The sequence below is a fragment of the Salmo trutta genome, unplaced genomic scaffold (assembly GCF_901001165.1).
Source record: "Salmo trutta unplaced genomic scaffold, fSalTru1.1, whole genome shotgun sequence".
Taxonomy (NCBI): Eukaryota; Metazoa; Chordata; class Actinopteri; order Salmoniformes; family Salmonidae; genus Salmo; species Salmo trutta.
The window spans coordinates 1233141-1255638 of NW_021823043.1; the positions used below are offsets into that span (position 1 = coordinate 1233141).

Sequence of the window (22498 nt, forward strand, 5' to 3'; positions counted from 1 at the left end):
AGTTGGTGTGTCATCATAGTGGTCTCTGACTTGTGGTCAGACACTCAGGTGGAACAAACTTAAATTTGCGCCTTTTTTCAATGCTGCATTGAATGTCATTGAGAAAAATAAAAAAAATCTCACAAACATCCTTTCTGAATTGAAAAGTAAACCAGTAAAAAAAATGTTTCCCCCCTAAAGTATCTGTAATCTGATAACAATATTTTTGCTTTACAGCTTTTTGTAAGCAAATCACAACTAATAGGATTACATGTAATCAGTTACTCCCCAACCTTGATACTCATAACATACTTGAAAGGACAACTAGCAGTGATGTGTCTTCTGCCAATGGGACATGATTAGACATTGGAGATCTCTGCTGTGTTGTCCAACGCATTATCACAGAGTTTCTAAACCCAGAGGCTGTCACGACTTCCACCCAAGTCGGTCCCTCTCCTTGTTCGGGCGGCGTTCGGCGGTCGACGTCACCGGCCTTCGAGCCATCGCCGATCCACTTTTCATTTTCCATTTGTTTTGTCTTTGTCTTACACACCTGGTTTTAAATCAAATCAAATTAAATGTATTTATATAGCCCTTCTTACATCAGTTGATATCTCAAAGTGCTGTACAGAAACCCAGCCTAAAACCCCAAACAGCAAGCAATGTTTCAATCCCCCAATTACCTGTTCATTATTTAACCCTCTGTTCCCCCATGTTTGTTTGTGAGTGATTGTTTCTATGTAGGAAGGTCCGTTATTGTGGGGTGTTTTTGTATTGCATTTATATTATGTTGAGTAAAATACGTTTATTTACTCATATCTGCTGTCCTGCGCCTGACTCCTATACACCAGCTACACATAGACCTCCTGACAGAGGCACAATGTCACGAGACATCCGGAAACGCTTGTGAAACAGACCAAGCAGACCAGGCCGTGGTTTGGGGTTTGAGATGTCGAGTGGAAAATTCTTCCTTAGTTATTCATTTTCACAAAATCTAAAGGCACAACCTAGATTCAATCCAATGTTATTACTCCAATGGGTTATTACTCCAACCTCGTGAAATTGATAAACTGACACGTTTTCATGTTAGTCAAAAACAACTTTAGGTTGAAGGAGTGCCTTTGATTTGACGGCCTGTACATGCGCAGTTCGGCGCGAGACGACCTTTAGACCCGATGATGTGTTTCTGTGTATGAGCTTAACTATCTTAACTAGTCACCATGACATCGCCTTCAGGTGTAATTGGTATTTCTATTGGAGAGGCAGTTTCTGCCTATCTTCAAACTGCACTGTCTTTGGTATTATTGTCCCAACTGATTTTTCAACAACGGTTCTGTAAAAACCTGTGGTTTGTTTTTCTGTAAATAATTGGTAACCATTTAAACATTGAAGTGCTCAATGTTGTTTACAGTGTCTTGAATAAAAGGAAAATGTATTATAACATTATGGTCTTTCTTTATACAACAACCAACAACTCTCAAAATATAATTTGTTTTATAATTATCACAGTATTATCAAAATTGCCTGCGATTTTTATCACAGAAAGTCGCAATCAGACACAAAAATGGAATTTCTTCCAATGACCTTTGTCCTCTCCCCATCCTCGTTTCATTTTCTGCGTTTGTCTTTTCCGGCTACTCTCTCCTCTCATCCTCCTCTCCCTCTTTTCCACCTGCTCTCTCCTCTCATCCTCCTCTCTCCCTCTTTTCCACCTGCTCTCTCCTCTCATCCTCCTGTCTCTTCCTCTTTTCCTCCTTCTCTCTCCTCTCATCTTCCTCTCTAACTCTTTTCCTCCTGCTCTCTCCTCTCATCCTCTCTCTTCCTCTTTTCCTCCTGCTCTCTCCTCTCATCCTCCTCTCTCATCCTCTTTTCCTCCTGCTCTCTCCTCTCATCCTCCTCTCTAACTCTTTTCCTCCTGCTCTCTCCTCTCATCCTCCTCTCTCATCCTCTTTTCCTCCTCCTCTCTCCTCTCATCATCCTCTCTCCCTCTTTTCCTCCTGCTCTCTCGTCTCATCCTCTCATCTTCTTTCCCTGTTTCTACCCTCTTTCACAGTCCCTCAGCTCTTTCTCTCTCCTCTTCTGTTCTGCCTTCTCTGTCTTTGTCTCTGCTTCTTTTCTCTTCCTCTCCTCCTTCTCTTGTTTCTTCAACTTGTCTTTCTCTTTCTTCCAACTGAATACTGTCAGAAGGTGGGTGTAGCTGGTGCATGAAGTCAGGCGCAGGAGAGCAAAATGAGTGAGCAACATACTTTACTCAAAAAACAAAGGCACAAGGTAAACAAATGAAAGATGGATCAGTGATGGCTAGAAGACCGGTGACGTCGACCGCCGAACGCCACCCGAACAAGGAGAGGGACCGACCTCGGCGGAAGTCGTGACAAATACAGTCTGACTCAGGGAGAAAAGTTGTTTAAAATAATGAAGACGTAATGAACGACTCTAAACTGTATGATATTAGACCAGTGGTACACACTCATAGGCAGTCCCCAAACAGTTGTTAGAGATGCTTGTTGCCACTTACTGTGTGGGCCGTGTCCTACTGTTCTGGAGTGTGAATTCATTAGCCTACAAAAAGTACAGGGGAAAAAGGAAGGGAAAAGGAAAGAAAAATAACCCTACGCCCATTAAAACCTCACCACTATTCCACTACTTGGCCCTATCAGATCCTATCCCCATTAAAACCTCACCACTATTCCACTACTTGGCCCTATCAGATCCTACGCCCATTAATACCTCACCACTATTCCACTACGTGGCCCTATCAGATCCTACACCCATTAATACCTCACCACTATTCCACTACTTGGCCCTATCAGATCCTACGCCCATTAAAACCTCACCACTATTCCACTACTTGGCCCTATCAGATCCTACGCCCATTAATACCTCACCACTATTCCACTACTTGGCCCTATCAGATCCTACGCCCATTAATACCTCACCACTATTCCACTACTTGGCCCTATCAGATCCTACACCCATTAAAACCTCACCACTATTCCACTACTTGGCCCTATCAGATCCTACGCCCATTAAAACCTCACCACTATTCCACTACTTGGCCCTATCAGATCCTATCCCCATTAAAACCTCACCACTATTCCACTACTTGGCCCTATCAGATCCTACCTCCATTAAAACCTCACCACTATTCCACTACTTGGCCCTATCAGATCCTACGCCCATTAAAACCTCACCACTATTCCACTACTTGGCCCTATCAGATCCTATCCCCATTAAAACCTCACCACTATTCCACTACTTGGCCCTATCAGATCCTACGCCCATTAATACCTCACCACTATTCCACTACTTGGCCCTATCAGATCCTACGCCCATTAAAACCTCACCACTATTCCACTACTTGGCCCTATCAGATCCTACGCCCATTAATACCTCACCACTATTCCACTACTTGGCCCTATCAGATCCTACACCCATTAATACCTCACCACTATTCCACTACTTGGCCCTATCAGATCCTACGCCCATTAATACCTCACCACTATTCCACTACTTGGCCCTATCAGATCCTACGCCCATTAATACCTCACCACTATTCCACTACTTGGCCCTATCAGATCCTACCTCCATTAAAACCTCACCACTATTCCACTACTTGGCCCTATCAGATCCTACACCCATTAATACCTCACCACTATTCCACTACTTGGCCCTATCAGATCCTACCTCCATTAAAACCTCACCACTATTCCACTACTTGGCCCTATCAGATCCTACACCCATTAAAACCTCACCACTATTCCACTACTTGGCCCTATCAGATCCTACACCCATTAAAACTTCACCACTATTCCACTACTTGGCCCTATCAGATCCTACACCCATTAAAACCTCACCACTATTCCACTACTTGGCCCTATCAGATCCTACGCCCATTAATACTTCACCACTATTCCACTACTTGGCCCTATCAGATCCTACACCCATTAAAACCTCACCACTATTCCACTACTTGGCCCTATCAGATCCTACGCCCATTAAAACCTCACCACTATTCCACTACTTGGCCCTATCAGATCCTACGCCCATTAATACTTCACCACTATTCCACTACTTGGCCCTATCAGATCCTATCCCCATTAAAACCTCACCACTATTCCACTACTTGGCCCTATCAGATCTTACACCCATTAAAACCTCACCACTATTCCACTACTTGGCCCTATCAGATCCTATCCCCATTAAAACCTCACCACTATTCCACTACTTGGCCCTATCAGATCCTATCCCCATTAAAACCTCACCACTATTCCACTACTTGGCCCTATCAGATCTTACACCCATTAAAACCTCACCACTATTCCACTACTTGGCCCTATCAGATCTTACACCCATTAAAACCTCACCACTATTCCACTACTTGGCCCTATCAGACCTTACACCCATTAAAACCTGTTAGGGTTTGACCAACTATTTGTGTGCATATCCTATATAATATAACAATCTGTTTGCATAACCTATATAATATAACACAGATGCTATAATGATACGTTTATTAACTATAAGATAATTGAATACTGCTATATGTTAGAGGAAGTGGCTCATGTGATGGTGGGTCATGTGGACAGAATGCTGATGCTTTAAAACAGGGTTTTGCAAGAGCTTTTCTGTAGAATAATAGCAATAACAGGATATGCGTGAAAGGTATATGCGGGGGGGTGTAAGTGTTTTAGGGAACTGTGCATTATGCAGTCACAAGATGAGACATCCGCCAGAGACAACAGCTACGACAGGAAACAGGAGTGCGTCTAGAGGTTGGGACCAACCTGCACGCCAACGATAGGCTGGAATAAGTCTAAACCATATTCTAGCCTCTACTATGACAGGCCCTCTGGGAGAGGGAACTAAGTCTGTCCAGTATTTAAGGAAGAACTTGTAATGTCATTCCAGTTCTCTGTCTGCCCTGCGTGGTGTTACAGGGAGCCCGTATATACGAGCCACACATTTACTATTCAAGTGTTTGCATTAATTAAAGTACCTAGAAATCAGAAGTTACTATGTGCTGACTATTTTGTTCTGATACCAGATTCGAATTGACGCGACCCGACAAACCTCACCACTATTCCACTACTTGGCCCTATCAGATCCTACCTCCATTAAAACCTCACCACTATTCCACTACTTGGCCCTATCAGATCCTACACCCATTAAAACCTCACCACTATTCCACTACTTGGCCCTATCAGATCCTACGCCCATTAATACTTCACCACTATTCCACTACTTGGCCCTATCAGATCCTACCTCCATTAATACCTCACCACTATTCCACTACTTGGCCCTATCAGATCCTACGCCCATTAAAACCTCACCACTATTCCACTACTTGGCCCTATCAGATCCTACCTCCATTAATACCTCACCACTATTCCACTACTTGGCCCTATCAGATCCTACACCCATTAAAACCTCACCACTATTCCACTACTTGGCCCTATCAGATCCTATCTCCATTAAAACCTCACCACTATTCCACTACTTGGCCCTATCAGATCCTATCTCCATTAAAACCTCACCACTATTCCACTACTTGGCCCTATCAGATCCTATCTCCATTAAAACCTCACCACTATTCCACTACTTGGCCCTATCAGATCCTACCTCCATTAAAACCTCACCACTATTCCACTACTTGGCCCTATCAGATCCTATCTCCATTAAAACCTCACCACTATTCCACTACTTGGCCCTATCAGATCCTACGCCCATTAAAACCTCACCACTATTCCACTACTTGGCCCTATCAGATCCTACCTCCATTAAAACCTCACCACTATTCCACTACTTGGCCCTATCAGATCCTACGCCCATTAAAACCTCACCACTATCCCACTACTTGGCCCTATCAGATCCTACGCCCATTAAAACCTCACCACTATTCCACTACTTGGCCCTATCAGATCCTACCTCCATTAAAACCTCACCACTATCCCACTACTTGGCCCTATCAGATCCTACGCCCATTAAAACCTCACCACTATTCCACTACTTGGCCCTATCAGATCCTACCTCCATTAAAACCTCACCACTATTCCACTACTTGGCCCTATCAGATCCTACACCCATTAAAACCTCACCACTATTCCACTACTTGGCCCTATCAGATCCTACACCCATTAAAACCTCACCACTATTCCACTACTTGGCCCTATCAGATCCTACCTCCATTAAAACCTCACCACTATTCCACTACTTGGCCCTATCAGATCCTATCCCCATTAAAACCTCACCACTATTCCACTACTTGGCCCTATCAGATCCTACCTCCATTAATACCTCACCACTATTCCACTACTTGGCCCTATCAGATCCTATCCCCATTAAAACCTCACCACTATTCCACTACTTGGCCCTATCAGATCCTACCTCCATTAAAACCTCACCACTATTCCACTACTTGGCCCTATCAGATCCTACCTCCATTAAAACCTCACCACTATTCCACTACTTGGCCCTATCAGATCCTACACCCATTAAAACCTCACCACTATTCCACTACTTGGCCCTATCAGATCCTACACCCATTAATACCTCACCACTATTCCACTACTTGGCCCTATCAGATCCTACCTCCATTAAAACCTCACCACTATTCCACTACTTGGCCCTATCAGATCCTACCTCCATTAAAACCTCACCACTATTCCACTACTTGGCCCTATCAGATCCTACCTCCATTAAAACCTCACCACTATTCCACTACTTGGCCCTATCAGATCCTACACCCATTAAAACCTCACCACTATTCCACTACTTGGCCCTATCAGATCCTACCTCCATTAATACCTCACCACTATTCCACTACTTGGCCCTATCAGATCCTACCTCCATTAAAACCTCACCACTATTCCACTACTTGGCCCTATCAGATCCTACCTCCATTAAAACCTCACCACTATTCCACTACTTGGCCCTATCAGATCCTACCTCCATTAAAACCTCACCACTATTCCACTACTTGGCCCTATCAGATCCTACCTCCATTAAAACCTCACCACTATTCCACTACTTGGCCCTATCAGATCCTACCTCCATTAAAACCTCACCACTATTCCACTACTTGGTCCTATCAGACGTTACACCCATTAAAACCTCACCACTATTCCACTACTTGGCCCTATCAGATCCTACACCAGGCCTCTTTTCCACGTTAATAGCATGCAGACGTAAACGCAGCACCAGACCAATCTATTATATTGACTAGATAGTGACCGCTCTAACAATGGAAATACATCTCTTCAATGATTGAAGGCAGGCGAGATCAGGTTGTACCATTCTAGCCAATGAGAGGACAGACACTCGTGTGAAAAACAGGAAAAACTAAGTTGTTTTACTTAAAGTTGCCAGAATGTCACTTGCATCCACTTATATCAGTACATTTGTAACAGCCTAAACATTACGGAACTATTAGATCAAATAAGCCTCACGTATTTGACGCTTCGCTAAGTTCCGCCTCACTTGGTTACTTTTGCAACCTCAGACATATTCACTGAAGCCCAGTTCCCCATTCAACCACTGTGGAAATCCCCTCACAATGATCTCAAAGTGTGTTTCTAATACACAATGAAATTAAACCCAGACTTCACCCTTGCTAACCAGGAAACTCTTGGGTATGTTGTGGTGGACTGTTATTATAATTGCTTCACTGGAACCTGGTCAAAGCTTCTGTCCTCCTCTGGATACATTGACTACAACACAAAACCTAGGAGGCTCATGGTTCTCACTCCTCTCCATAGACTTGCACAGTAATTATGAAAACTTCCGGAGGACGTCAGAGCTCTTGCAGCATGAACTGACATGTTGTCCACCCAATCAAAATATCAGAGAATTAATCTAGTACTGAAAGCATAAGCTACAGCTAGCTAGCACTGCAGTGCATCACATGTGGTGAGTAGATGACTCAATGAGAGAAAAAGACAATAGTTGAACAGTTTTGAACAAATTAATTTCTTCCAAAATTAAGGAGAAGCAAGAGAGAGAGAGAGAGAGAGAGAGAGATAGCTATGTGTGTTGAATTTTTTTCTTTCACTTTTACTTAGCTAGCGAATGCAGCTAGCTAGTTTAGCCTACCCAAATACCTTGCTCAAACAGAGAAGAACGCTATTTCACCTAGCTGGCTATGGCTATCCAACACTGGAACTCCTTCAAGTCAAGGTAAGCATTTGGTTTTAAAAATGTATCGCCCCTGGGGCCCTCTGGTGTACCCGCTAAACTGCTTTCTAACTGTATACTGTACTACATGATTGTAACGGGTTTACTAACATGTTAGTTCTAGTAGCTATGTTGACTATGACGTGACAAAGTTATAGGCTGTGTGTAGCGGTTAGCGGTCATGATATGAAGGTTTGGCTTGGAAAGGTTTTTTCTCCTGGTCACAGACAGCTGATGTGTTGTGCACTAAAGTCCACAAGCGAATGGAAAAGGTGAGAGGAGGAGAGCGAGTCGATAGTAGCGAGAAGGAATTATATATACAATGAGGAAAGTGTTCATGCTGTTTTTATGTGGGTGCTATGAAAGTGAATTGTGTTTGCGTTTGTTTCATTCCTCCGATTCTGTTAAAACTTTTCTTAAACGGAAGCAAACGAAACGGAAATAAACATACCTGAATTTGTCCAATAGAAACTCACATTTGCAACTGTTGGACTAATGATTACATCCTAGATCAGCTAGATGCAGGCAAGAGTGTGCAAGGCAGTTTTGAAGGTGTCACTGTCTGTCACCTTGATTACTTAAAATTCTCTCGACCTGTGCACCTACATTGTAAACGTTCATTCATAGGCTAGGTTGTAGCAACCTCATGATGGGTACAGGGAAAACTTGAGTATCATGTAGAAGCCTAAACCTATCAATATTACATTGAGCTGGGGGAATGGAATATGAATGACAGTCATCCAATATGCTGTAATAGAAATAAAGCCATGCTCATGAATTTGTTTTATAATCCTCCCTCATCTTAAACAACACCGACCGCCACTGGCATTCATAACATTGCTAACTTAGCTAGCTAACATACATAAGCATTTAAAAATGTTATATTAAGTGGCTAGCTAGCTAGCTAGCGTTAGCATCGTTTGGTTTTCAATGAGACTGACAGCTGAGCTAGTAAACAATGTAACAAAAGTAGAACTCAACCGGCTCTGCATATCAGGAATCACAGTAAGAAGTACTCCTGGTGTACTGTTCATATATTTAGCCATTTAAACATCATTTGTTTTGAAGAAAACGTTGTTGTTGCCATAGCCCTCACTTGTCTGAGGTGTTGGACGACAGTTGCTATCTATTGGAGCGCTGCAATTGATTGGCTAAAATTCTGGGGCGAAGCTTAGTGAAGGGTGAAATTGAATTCGACACTTTCGCATAGACCGCCATACAAAAAGGGCTTATCTCATGCGGATAGATTTTGGGCGGAATAAATCCTCTCACTGTGCCTCTTCCTCTCTGGCCAGGCACAGCCGTCACTGTCACGACACCCCCTCTAGTGGTGATAGGACTGCAGAGCCTGTCACAGGAAATGTACAAATACTACACAATCCATGCTTCCTTCCCTCCTCCATTCATTGGTTCATGTAACCAGTGATATCATAAGTGGAGTGGTGAAAGTTTCAGAAGATTTACCGTAGATGTGTTATTTCAGTGATTACTTTAAGGGAATGAAGAAGGATGTTCTCAAAACAAGACCCTGTTCAGCATCCAGTGTCACACTGGCGATCAATATTAGACCCCTAATTTTCCACACGAAACTATAAATGTTCATCTACTATTGCAACTCAAAACATCTGGACATATGTGATCAGTTACGTTGTTATTGATCTGATCTGTTACCCAGAAAGCGATAGCTCTATTACAGCATTTCAAACATATTGTAAACAGTGGAGGCTGCTGAGGGGGGGACAGCTCATAATAATGGCTGGAACGGAGCTAATGGAATGGCATCAAACACATGGAAACCATGTATTTCATCTATTTGATACCATTCCACTGATTCCTCTCCAGCCATTACCACAAGCCCGTCCTCCCCAATTAAGGTGCCACCAACCTCCTGTGATTGTAAAATACCTACACTACGTAGACTTCATCAGTACATCCTTTTCCTGTGAATGGGAATATGTTTGGGTATGTTATGTTACTATACTTATTTCAGCATTATTTAACCCCTTATTTTTGGCACTAAACTGTCTACATATATACAGTACTCCCATACATTTTTTCAACTGGTACCGGGGACCTTCAGACAAGTCTCTTGAGGCCTGTGGGCATCCTAGAGCAGAACAACCAACATGTACGTGTTCATGAGAGTGGGGCATGTTAGTGTGTAGCCCAAACTGTTCGGACACTACAGATAGAAGTTGGCAGATCGGTTGTACCAACTGTAGACGAGTCTCAAGACGCTTGTAGGTGTTATAGAGCAAAACAAAGAACATTATTATAAAAACAAATTGTACATGTACAGTGCATTCAGAAAGTATTAGCTGTAACATTTTGTTCTGTTACAGCTTTATTCTAAAGTGGACTAAATATATTTTTCTTCCATTCAATCTACACACAATACCCCATAATGTCACAGGCGTCGAAAGGATTAGACAAGGCGCAGCGTGTATAGTGCTCATTCTTGATACTTTAATGAATACACTTACAAAATAACCAACGACCAACAGTTCCGTCAGGTAACAATAATTAAATGGAAAATAACCACCCACAAAACCCAAAGGAAAACAGGCTGCCCAAGTATGGCTTCCAATCAGAGACAACGAAAGACACCTGCCTCTGATTGGAAACCATACTCGGCCACACATGGAAAATGAAACATGAAAACTAGAACAAATTCCCCTAGAAACAAACCAACCTCAAAACACACAAAACAACCCCCCTGCCACGCCCTGACCATTCTACTATGGCAAAATGACCCCTTTTCACTGGTCAGGACGTGACACATAATGACAAAGCGAAAACAGGTTTTTCAAAAAATGTTGCAGTTGACAGTGCATGTCAGAGCAAAAACCAAGCTGTGAGGTCAAAGGAATTGTCCGTAGAGCTCCGAGACAGGATTGTGTCGAGGCACACATCTGGGGAAGGGTACCAAAAAATGGTTGCAGCATTGAAAGTCCCTAAGAACACAGTGGCCTCCATCTTTGGAAGAAGTTTGGAAGAAGTTTGGAACCACCAAGACTCTTCCTAGAGCTGGCCGCCTGGCCAAACTGAGCAATCGGAGGAGAAGGGCCTTGGTCACTCTGACAGAGCTCCAGGGTTCCTCTGTATACCTTCCAGAAGGAAAACCATCTCTGCAGCACTCCACCAATCAGGCCTTTATGGTAGAGTGGCCAGACAGAAACCACTCCTCAGTAAAAGGCACATGACCGCCCGCTTGGAGTTTGCCAAAAGGCACCCTAAAGGACTCTCTGACCATGAGAAACAAGTTCTCTGGTCTGATGAAACCAAGATTGAACGCTTTGGCCTGAATGCCAAGGGTCACGTCTGGAGAAAACCTGGCACCATCCCTACGGTGAAGCATGGTGGTGGCAGCATCATCCTGTGGGGATGTTTTTCAACGGCAGCCATGCAATCTCCATAGACAAACATTGGCAGTGGAATGGCCTTACTGAAGAGTTTAGAGACTGTCAACGTGGATCAATCATAGGATGCCACCTTTCCTACAAGTCAGATCGTCAAATATTGAAACAATCTTGAAGCATAGATTCCGATTGGTCAGACCAACATTGAACAGTCCTTACCACAGGTACTTCCTGTTTAAATTTCTGCCTATAGGACGGAAGGAGCAAAATGGAGACGTGATCTGATTTTCTGAAAGGAGGGCAGGGGAGGGCCTTGTAGCCATCCCAGAAGGGGGAGAAACAATGGTCCAGAGTTCTCGATGCCCGAGTAGACACAGGAGATGTGTTGATAGAACTTCGGTAGCATACTCCTCAGATGTATTTTATTAAAATCCCCAGCTACAATAAATGCAGCCTCAGGATATGCGATTTCCAGTTTGAACAAAGTCCAGTGTAGTACTTTGTCCATCCTCAGATTTTTGGGGTGCATGACACCCCTGCTAGGGAGAAAGTTTTTGTAAAGTTACCCGTAATGTTACCCTAATGTTTGAGAGTGTCCAGTTTTCCGTTAGTTAGGGGAACCTTCTATCTCTATGTTAGGTTCTAAGTTATGGTGCAAATCCAATCAGACACCAAAGGAAGCTCAGACTAGATTTATTCCACCCAAAACTGGATGCTGCAGCTGCAAGCACACACAGAATTCACACAAGCATATATATATATATATATACCTTTCGATTAGGAGTCACCTCCTTGTATGTCTGGAATACAATCAGTCTCTGTTGTTGGGCAGGAACTGAGTCAGGTCCCCCTATTGGTGTAATCGTGGCCCAGCCAGAGTCCAGGACCTTTGTGGGCAGGGATGTGTGTGTGAGAGAGATAAGGCTATAGTTGAAGGGTTGATGGGATGTGCAACTCTAGCCTCCCTCGTAGAGGTTTCTCCTCTCTTCAACTTTGTCCTAACTTCGATGTTAATTCCACGTCTCTCCCAGCCCTAGTTCCACCCAAACTCGCCTGATCTTACCAGGAACTGAAACTCGCCTGATCTTACCAGGAACTGAGACTCGCCTGATCTTACCAGGAACTGAGACTCGCCTGATCTTACCAGGAACTGAGACTCGCCTGATCTTACCAGGAACTGAGACTCGCCTGATCTTACCAGGAACTGAGACTCGCCTGATCTTACCAGGAACTGAGACTCGCCTGATCTTACCAGGAACTGAGACTCGCCTGATCTTACCAGGAACTGAGACTCGCCTGATCTTACCAGGAACTGAGACTCGCCTGTGGTTCTTTACCTACTTCCTTAGAAATATTAATATACAGAAATAACATATCTGGCCATACAGTGACTTTCTGGACTTCCCTTTGTCTCTCCAGCTACAACATCCTAACCAATAACATATTATTACTACTAATAAACAGCTTTTGTAATTATAAACAGACTCATTATGCATCTAAAACTGGCTCAAGTCAAATAGACTCCAACAATCCTCCCTCCGGAACATTCCACACCACCTATAAAGCCTAATGACTTGAGCAGACTGAATATTTCTGGGATCTTTTATTTCAGCTCATGAAACATGTGATCAACACGTTTATATTTTTGTTCAGTGTACAATATTGATGTTTAATGGGACGTTGCAAGAACATTCATGTGTCCAGTTTTGTAAGGGTTAGGAGAATATTCCATCAACGTCCCACCAAACATACACAGAACATGGTTGCTATGTTCTCAGAAACAAATATGAAGTAAAGGAGAGCCGCACGCTCTATTAGCTCAGATGCAAAAATATTTATGTCCAACATTTCGACAGACAAGCTGTCTTCATGTTCTCAGAACATAAGATATTCATGTTCTAGACACGTTTCATGGGAACGTTGCAAGAACATTTCTGTGTATCAGTTGTCAGGACGTCGCCTGATGGAACAAAACAAATAGAAATGGTTTCATTACACGTCAAGCCTTGTTAGTGTTGTCATGCCAATCAAGGCCCTGATTGGTGAACCACTGATCCATTCATGGATGTTTTTGTTGGTAAGGAATACTCACACAGAATGCTTTTAACATCATGTTTTCAAATGAGATATTTGACTACATTGTGCATGTTAGTTTATACAATCATTATTATTCTACAGTTCTCACCTGGGATTTGAACTCATAACCTCTTGTTTCACGGTATGTCTAGCTTCCTGCTACACCACCACGTCCATATCATGTACTGATTAATCTGACCATTCTCGTCATTGATTTGATTGACTTATTTCATCCATTTAAGGGCTTTCAGAACAGTTGTCTAATGTTGTTGGTGCATGTTAACCTGTTTAATTGATACTCTTGAATCCCTTTTTCTTGTGTGTACTTTTAACAGAGGTATCAAGTTGTTTCAGATCTACACAAGTGCCTAGTGAGGAGGGGGTAGGGTTTGTTCTGGACAGGACAGGGCCTAACTATAGTGGCCCAATAAGCCAACATGTCCTAGAGATATCCCTTATTGGGACAGTGGTGAAGGTGTTTGTCATTGGTCTAGGAGGCCTGTGTTCAAGACCCACTGAACAAAAATATGTTAATGTCATTATTTTGGAATCAGTTACAACACACCTATCTGATCGAATATAAAATGAGTTTGTCATCAAACGATAGGAATATGTACGTTTTCCCCTTGAGCACGAATTATAATTGACCACATTTCTACTACCACATAAATTATCAGTATTTATTAATTCTACATAGCTGAGCATCTCAAAAATAACTCCATGGTCTTTTTGAAATCTACACCACATATACAACGTACAACAAACTTGTATCATTGACAAACTCATTTTGAATTAGATCAGATAGGTGTTTAACTGCTGCCAAATAATGACATTAACATATATTGGTAGGAATGTGAGAGTAGGGTGACTCCCCTATACAGTATTGAACCCAGGACAACAGCACCAATGTCAAACCCTAACCACTGTCCAATAACAGCTATCACTAGGGCATGTGCTTATTGGGCCAGTATAGTCAGGCCCTGTCCAGTAGAAACCATACCACCTCCTCCCTAGGAGGATATGAAACAACTTTATAGGTGATATGCAGAGCCGTTTGCACACTCTTGCATGCATCTAGCTGATCTAAGATGTAATTATTAGTCCAACAGTTGCAAATGTGAGTTTCTATTGGACAAATTCAGGTATGTTTATTTCCGTTTCGTTTGCTTCCGTTTAAGAAAAGTTTTAACAGAATCGGAGGAATGAAACAAACGCAAACACAATTCACTTTCATAGCAGCCACATAAAAACAGCATGAACACTTTGCTCATTGTATATATAATTCCTTCTCGCTACTATCGACTCGCTCTCCTCCTCTCACCTTTTCCATTCGCTTGTGGACTTTAGTGCACAACACATCAGCTGTCTGTGACCAGGAGAAAAAACCTTTCCAAGCCAAACCTTCATATCATGACCGCTAACTGCTACACACAGCCTACGGTGGCAAACAGTTATTAAACCAAGAGCTTACCTTGACTTGAATGAGTTCCAGAGTTGGATAGCCATAGCCAGCTAAGTAACATAGCATCCTTCTCTGTTTGAGCCATGTATTTGTGTAGGCTAAACTAGCTAGCTGCATTCCCTAGCTGAGTGAAAGTGAAGAAAAAAATACAACCAAACATAGCTATCTCTCTCTCTCTCTTTCTCTCTCTCTCTTGCTTCTCCTTAATTTTGGAAGAAATTAATTTGTTCAACTATTGTCTTTTTCTCTCATTGAGTCAACTACTCACCACATGTTATGCACTGCAGTGCTAGCTAGCTGTAGCTCATGCTTTCAGTACTAGATTCATTCTCTGATCTTCTGATTGGGTGGACAACGTCAGTTCATCTTGTAAGAGCTCTGACGTTGTCACAATTTCTATGGAAGTGGTTAAGAACCATGAGTTCTTTAGGTTTTGTATTGAAGTCAATGTACCCAGAGGAGGATAGAAGCTAGCTGTCCTCCGGCTACACCATGGTGCTACCCTACAGACTGCTGCTGAGGCTACTGTAGACCTTTAGTACAAAACAGTGTGTTTTAATCATTTATTTGGTGATGTGAATATATATAGTATAGTTTTATTAAAAAGGATAACTTTTTAAATGTTTCACTATTTGTATTTTTCAGAAATGCACTGAGGAGGATGGTCCCCCCCTTCCTCCTCTGAGGAGCCTCCACTGATGAATACAACTCTTATCTGCTGTCGACATCAGGATACAATTTCAGAGCACTATTAGCTCCAAAAGTGGTTACAGCTTTGACTGCATGCTGACAGTGAATTCAGAGCATTTCAGTGGCTAGCTACACTACAAACATCATTTTACCAGGTTCCAGTGAAGCAGTTATATTAACAGTCCACAACAACATACCCAAGAATTTCCTGGTTAGCAAGGGTGTTTCATTTCATTGTGTATTAGAAACACACTTTGAGATCATTGTGAGGGGATTTCCACAGTGGTTGAATGGGGAACTGGGCTTCAGTGAAAATGTCTGAGGTTGCAAAAGTAACCAAGTGAGGCGGAACTTAGCGAAGCGTCAAATACGTGAGGCTTATTTGATCTAGTAGTTCCGTAATGTTTAGGCTGTTACAAATGTACTGATATAAGTGGATGCAAGTGACATTCTGGCAACTTTAAGTAAAACAACTTAGTTTTTCCTGTTTTTCACACGAGTGTCTGTCCTCTCATTGGCTAGAATGGTACAACCTGATCTCACCTGCCTTCAATCATTGAGGAGATGTATTTCCATTGTTAGAGCGGTCACTATCTAGTCAATATAATAGATAAACATTGGTCTGGTGCTGTGTTTACGTCTGCATGCTATTAACGTGGAAAAGAGGCCTGGTGTAGGATCTGATAGGGCCAAGTAGTGGGATAGTGGTGAGGTTTTAATGGGTGTAAGATCTGATAGGGCCAAGTAGTGGGATAGTGGTGAGGTTTTAATGGGTGTAAGATCTGATAGGGCCAAGTAGTGGGATAGTGGTGAGGTTTTAATGGGTGTAAGATCTGATAGGGCCAAGTAGTGGAATAGTGGTGAGGTTTTAATGGGTGTAGGATCTGATAGGGCCAAGTAGTGGAATAGTGGTGAGGTTTTAATGGGTGTAGGATCTGATAGGGCCAAGTAGTGGAATAGTGGTGAGGTTTTAATGGGTGTAGGATCTGATAGGGCCAAGTAGTGGAATAGTGGTGAGGTTTTAATGGGTGTAGGATCTGATAGGGTAGGCTGAAAAGAGGGAGGCTGAAAAGAGGGAGAGAGGAGAATGAGAGGAGAGAGCAGGTAGAAAAGAGGAGGAGAGGAGAGGAAAGAGGAAGAGAGAGGTGGAGGAGAGGAGAGAGCAGGAGGAAAAGACAAAGGCAGAAAATGAAATAAGGATGGGGAGAGGACAAAGGTCATTGGAAGAAATGGTTGTTGAATAAAGAAGGACCATAATGATAAAAGATGCTTGTCCCTTTATTCAAGACACTGTAACCAACACTGAGGCACTACAATGGTTAAATGGTTGAACAGTTGAACAGTAACACTTTGGACAACACAGTAGAGATGTCTAATAATGTCCCTAGTTGTCATTTCAAGTGTGTTATGAGTATGTACAAAATATGAGTGCATTGCTAACCTGATCCCAGATCTGTTTGTGGTCTGGCCAATGACAACTGTCGTTCTGCCCCTGAACAAGGCAGTTAACCCACTGTTCCCCGGTAGGCCGTCATTGTAAATAAGAAGTTGTTCGTAACTGACTTGCCTAGTTAAACAAAGACCATCGTGCCAGTCTGTCATTGCCAAGCCAACTCTTTGTCACCCATTGTCATGTTTGGGTTTTGAGTTGTCATGATGGCACAAACAGACTGGCACTCAGACTAGTGCATTGAGTATCCTTCATAAGAGGACCATTTCATTTCAGACACTCTCTGCTGTGTCACACAGCTCTCTGTACTGAGGTGGTTGAGAGGTGAAGATCACAGGTGGCACATTAACCTTTCTTCTCATCTGGCAGAGTATTGTGATGGCCAGGGCAACTCCAATATCCTGAGGACCAGACACACAGTAACGGCTCAGTCAGGATTGACGGAGCAGGTGACTAGGTGCTGAGTGTGATAGATAATGGTTAAATCAAATAGGCCTACACTCGAGAGGTACGGTAAAAATCACTATGGTACAGTGCTGGGGTCAATTCATCCATCCTTCAGTTAGCATCCTGACTCTCAGATGTTTTAATTGTTCTTGTTTACTTGTATGTACTGTGTACCGCAATTCAGCTTTTAGCTGCTACATACGGCCTGCGTGTAATAATTATAAGAAACAAATACTACTAAAGCTTTCAATTCAGGTAGTGAATTGAAATTCACTTCCTGAATTGAAAAATACACATGAAAAATTATGGACAATTTTCAATTTGGGAATTGAATTTCAATTGATTGAATTGAAAAAACTGAATGGAACCCAACCCTGGAATGGTTAAATAGTACAGACATAGATATGAAATACTTACCCATAATGCTTGAAGTGCTACTAATGGTCCTATTATCAGGCTGATTCCATAGCCCACCAAAGATAATAAGATGGGAAGACATGGCTGAAAATGAACAATTAAGAGTTTATCATTTTGTGTGAAAAACAAGAGTATACAGCTCTGTATTATATCAAAACTTGAACAAATATCAGTTTATTGTATCAATGAGTACTGCAAAACCTTTTGCGCAAAATTAAAAATCTTTTTAGTTCTTGACAGCAGAGAGAGAATTTTTTTTGTTTGTTGAGTTGTATACATTTTGACATGGGGTGAAGAGAAAATGTTGCCATTTTAAAGCAAGTTTGCTGCAATTCTACACATTTTGCCATAGGGTGCAGTTTTGAATATGACATGAGTGAGACTGACTAACATCAATGGGGAATCCATGGGTGGTAATTCAGCCATGATAACAAGTTTAGATAGGTGGCCGGTAAACAAATTTAGCAATCTAAAAAATATTAGCTGACATGGCCTAATTGATCCGAGGGACTTCAAAATGGCCGCCAGTTACCCATCCCCGGTGTAGTGGAATGACATGTTTTTACCTCTTTATATACCAGCATGTGTTCATCCATTAGTCCCTTGTGGTCATCATCCTCAGACATATCACTGTTGGGATAGTGAATAACAAATCTTGTATTGTTACCACGAGCAACCTGAAATAGAATGTGACATGGTTTAAAACAGTGCTTTACTTTAGCTGCATGATTTCTTATTAGGCTGCAGCATGGCATCCATGATAATTGTCTGGTCCAAATGTGTTCTATCGTTTTTGTTGCTTTTACAGTTTTGTCATGTACATCTTCCTCAGTTTATGTATGGTTGTCTTATCACTGTCCTCATCGTCTGTTTTAGAAAGAAATAATAAAATCAAAAAATGAATTGCTCTTACCGAAAGACAACAGATTTACACTTTCATATTTGAGTGATAACATTTTTAACACAGACTGACACATTGAAACCCATCCTCCTCAGCATACACATAACACCAGCAACAAAGTTAACTTATTTAACACAGCAGACTCACACATTTAAAGTTTGTTGAGTCCTCATCAGAACAGAGACAGGAGAGGGGGATGTCTGTGCCCCAGTCTTGGTAGCCTTGTACGAGTCCACAGCATTTGAACTGAAAGTGAAGGAAACAGCACAACAGACATTTTAAAAACACGATTTACCAGGTATGGTTAAGGCCTAGTCCTGGAAGAACCTGGAGAAATCTCCAATGAAAGTGCTTTTAGTCCAGGCCTAGATTTACATAATATGGAAAACCGGCCCTAAAGACACACATACATTGAATTGGCACTCTGGGGCTGTGAATTGGCACAAGCAGTGACCATAAGAAGCATTAAATAAAGGTGACTTACCTTAGTCTGTATGTTGTATAGCCCTTCTAAATCTGTTTGATTCGCTCCACTTAGAGGCATCCTACCTAGATGTTCCTCTCTGGTTAACTCCTCCATCTTGAAATGAATCAAGTTAACATTGAGTGTTATATTCACAGCTGAAACCTAGAATCAGTTCTGAATTTGAAATGGACAGATACAGTACATTGAATTATCAAGAATCTGATGCATTGCACCATCATACAATAACTTCTCAAATATCTTTTCACCAGAACAGCAAACAAACATTGTCTCAAGGTTGAATTAGAAAGTTAAGATATATACAGGTAACTGACAAAATAATGGAAACCCTTGAGTAAATGAGGGACATGGAGTATATTGAAAGTAGGTGCTTCCACACAGGTGTGGTTCCTGAGTTAAGTAAGCAATTAATATCCCATAATGTTTAGGGTCATGCACAGTATGAAAATGATTTTGGCTACCATGGCTATGCCCCCATAGGATGATATGCCCCCATCCAAAGGGCACGAGTGGTCCCTGAATGGTTTGATGAGCATGAAAACGATCGATGTAAACCACATGCCATTGCCGTCTCAGTTACCAGATCTCAACCTAATTGAACACCTATGTGAGATTCTGAAGCAGCTCCTGAAACAGCGTTTTCTACCACCATCAACAGAACCCCAAATGATGGAATTTATCATGAAAGAATGGTCTCGCATCCCTCCAATAGAGTTCTAGACACTTGTAGGATCTATGCCAAGGTGCATTAAATCTGTTCTGGCTCGCTGTGGCCCAACACCCTATAAAGACACTTTATGTTGGTGTTTCCTTTATTTTGGCAGTTACCTGTATGTATGTATGTATGTATGTATGTATGTATGTATGTATGTATGTATATATATATATATATATATATATATATATATATATATATATATATATGACTACTGTACCTCGTGTTTGAATTGATATATTTTCACGGACTCCACAAACAGGTATAGGCTGGCCAGTGACATACCTACTGAAAACTACACACACATATAGGGGTTGTAAAGCAAAATCAATACTAAAGGTTAATTCAAACCTTATCACACTTTCTGGAAAACATGTTGGAAACAGGTCATGGGAAAAGCGTTGTTTTCATTTGAGTTGTATGGCATGCCCTTACATATCAGAAAGGAACAGTTTGCAGTAGGGGAGATGTCGTCGGTAGCCAGATCCCAGATCTGTTTGTGCTGTATAGCCAACTCCTATGATAATTATCCAAGACAAACAAACAGATCTGGGATCAGGCTAACACTTTGGGACAGGTCTTAGCAAGCTTACCAGAACCACAGCCCATTTCTTCTCCTTGCGAGCGCCATAGACCCCCAAGATTGACAGGACCAGGGTTGCTGCTTCTAGGACATAAAGAACTGCTATCCCTGGTAGAATCTCTATCTGTGAAAAGGAAGACAAGCCAGATTAATGATATGGCAATTCTGGGTTTATAATCATAATATTACAATGATACTGCTGAAGTCTAGCCTGGTCTCAGATCTGTTTATGCTGTATAGCCAACTCCTATGGTTGTTGTCATACTAAACACTGTAGGAGTTGGAAAGACAGCACAAACAGATCTGGGACCAGGCTAGGTGGGCACGTCATTATTATAATGAAATGTGTAGGATATAATTAGTATAATAGGGGCTATAAAAATAAGATAATTACTTCTTCTGATTGGTGGAAGTACCCATGTCCAAATAATGTGATGGCCAGCAGGAGGGTGCTGATGATCTGAAGAGAATACAACACATGATACAATCAATCATTACAATGTACAGGGTATTATACTGACAATTCTACTGATATTGCACAGTAAAGGTTGATACAGTAATTTGTTTCAGAGGAGAGTTGAGGGATCTATTTCTTCATAACTTCAATAATGCATTTGACCAACACCATCTACAAATGGTTTGTAAGCAGACAGTAAATTGTATTTACATATATTATACCTCATTTATAAATAGACTAAGAAATTATACATTATTAAGAAATGAATAGCTGAGATATTTACTTAGTCAGCTGTATAAAAATCTAATATCAGTTATTGAGTAGCCTAATATTCTGACAAAAACGTGATAACTAAGGTCAGTAGGCCTATTTGAAGATGAGAATAAACATAACTCATAACTTTAAAGAATGTGGCAGCGCTAGAGCATTATACTGAGCAAATAAACAAATAGGGGAACTAAAAGGCCGAAATAAATAAACTGAACACAGCCACAACCCAGAGCTAAAACGTGTTCCAGTGAAAGGTTAGATTAAAGCCCAGTAGCCTAATTGCAACATTAAATACAACATTTCTATTGTCGTGTTTCTTTCAATACTGCACTATAGATCAATCCGCTCATTATTGTTGATGAAAGTGGCACGGCTCTTTATTCCGTTGCGTGTGAACTGCAACTCTCACTGCTTGAACACCCCTCCGTGCGCAGAAGTTACAAAAATAACCGGCAATAATTACAAAAAATCTGCTCACATTAAAAAACGTTGTTCCTAGAAAAAATCAACTCGAATATTAACAGGCCAATAGACTGGACGATAACTTACCCCGATCAAGACACAGACGAAAATGAACGCCCGTTTTACGCAGATATTAATTATTCCCATTTCTATATTTGGTTATAATAAAACAAAATTCAAAAGGCACTCGCACATCTGAGCAATCTTATTGCAGGTGCATGGCAACAGTTGAAACAGGATGAAGGAAAAAGGAAACCGCACACTGCTCTTGATAGTGTCACTGATATTTAATAAGCTTTTGTGAATGTTCTGAAAACAGCACCTCTATATAGACCTAGCCCCACCCACATCCGTTCCACGCATGGAAAGGGGTCGGAGGCAAAGGAAAAATAAATAAGTACTACCAAACATAACAATATGCATTTCACAAGCACTACAAAAGTGTATAAATAAGACGCATTGAACACGTCCATAAAACCACAATGAGGACATAGCAAGTTTTCATTAATCATTGTGTACATCATACGAAAAACATCAGAGTAATCTTAAATAGACACATAATTCATGTTCATTT

General features: G+C 41.6%; 1 protein-coding gene and 1 long non-coding RNA gene across 5 annotated transcripts in view; one reads left to right on the forward strand and one right to left on the reverse strand.

Annotated features, from left to right (window-relative positions):
- The window catches only part of LOC115188422 (tetraspanin-8), a 30082-nt gene extending 7858 nt beyond the window's left edge, over positions 1-22224 (reverse strand). For 2 of the 4 annotated variants that reach the window (XM_029747270.1, XM_029747267.1), the window contains exon 1: positions 22012-22224. In XM_029747270.1, coding sequence (XP_029603130.1) covers positions 22012-22071 — 60 coding nt within the window. In that variant the 5' untranslated portion in view covers positions 22072-22224. Of the gene's footprint in view, positions 1-16998; positions 17590-18052; positions 18137-18618; positions 18730-19100; positions 19200-19437; positions 19534-20372; positions 20448-20745; positions 20860-21129; positions 21196-22011 lie in introns of those variants that run through there. The other 2 variants (XM_029747266.1, XM_029747269.1) reach the window with 2 other exon arrangements.
- Positions 8009-16232, forward strand: LOC115188429 (uncharacterized). Its single transcript, XR_003876411.1, has 2 exons — positions 8009-8154; positions 15694-16232. It is a non-coding gene; the product is annotated as an uncharacterized LOC115188429 (long non-coding RNA).
- Positions 22225-22498: the final 274 nt, after the last annotated feature.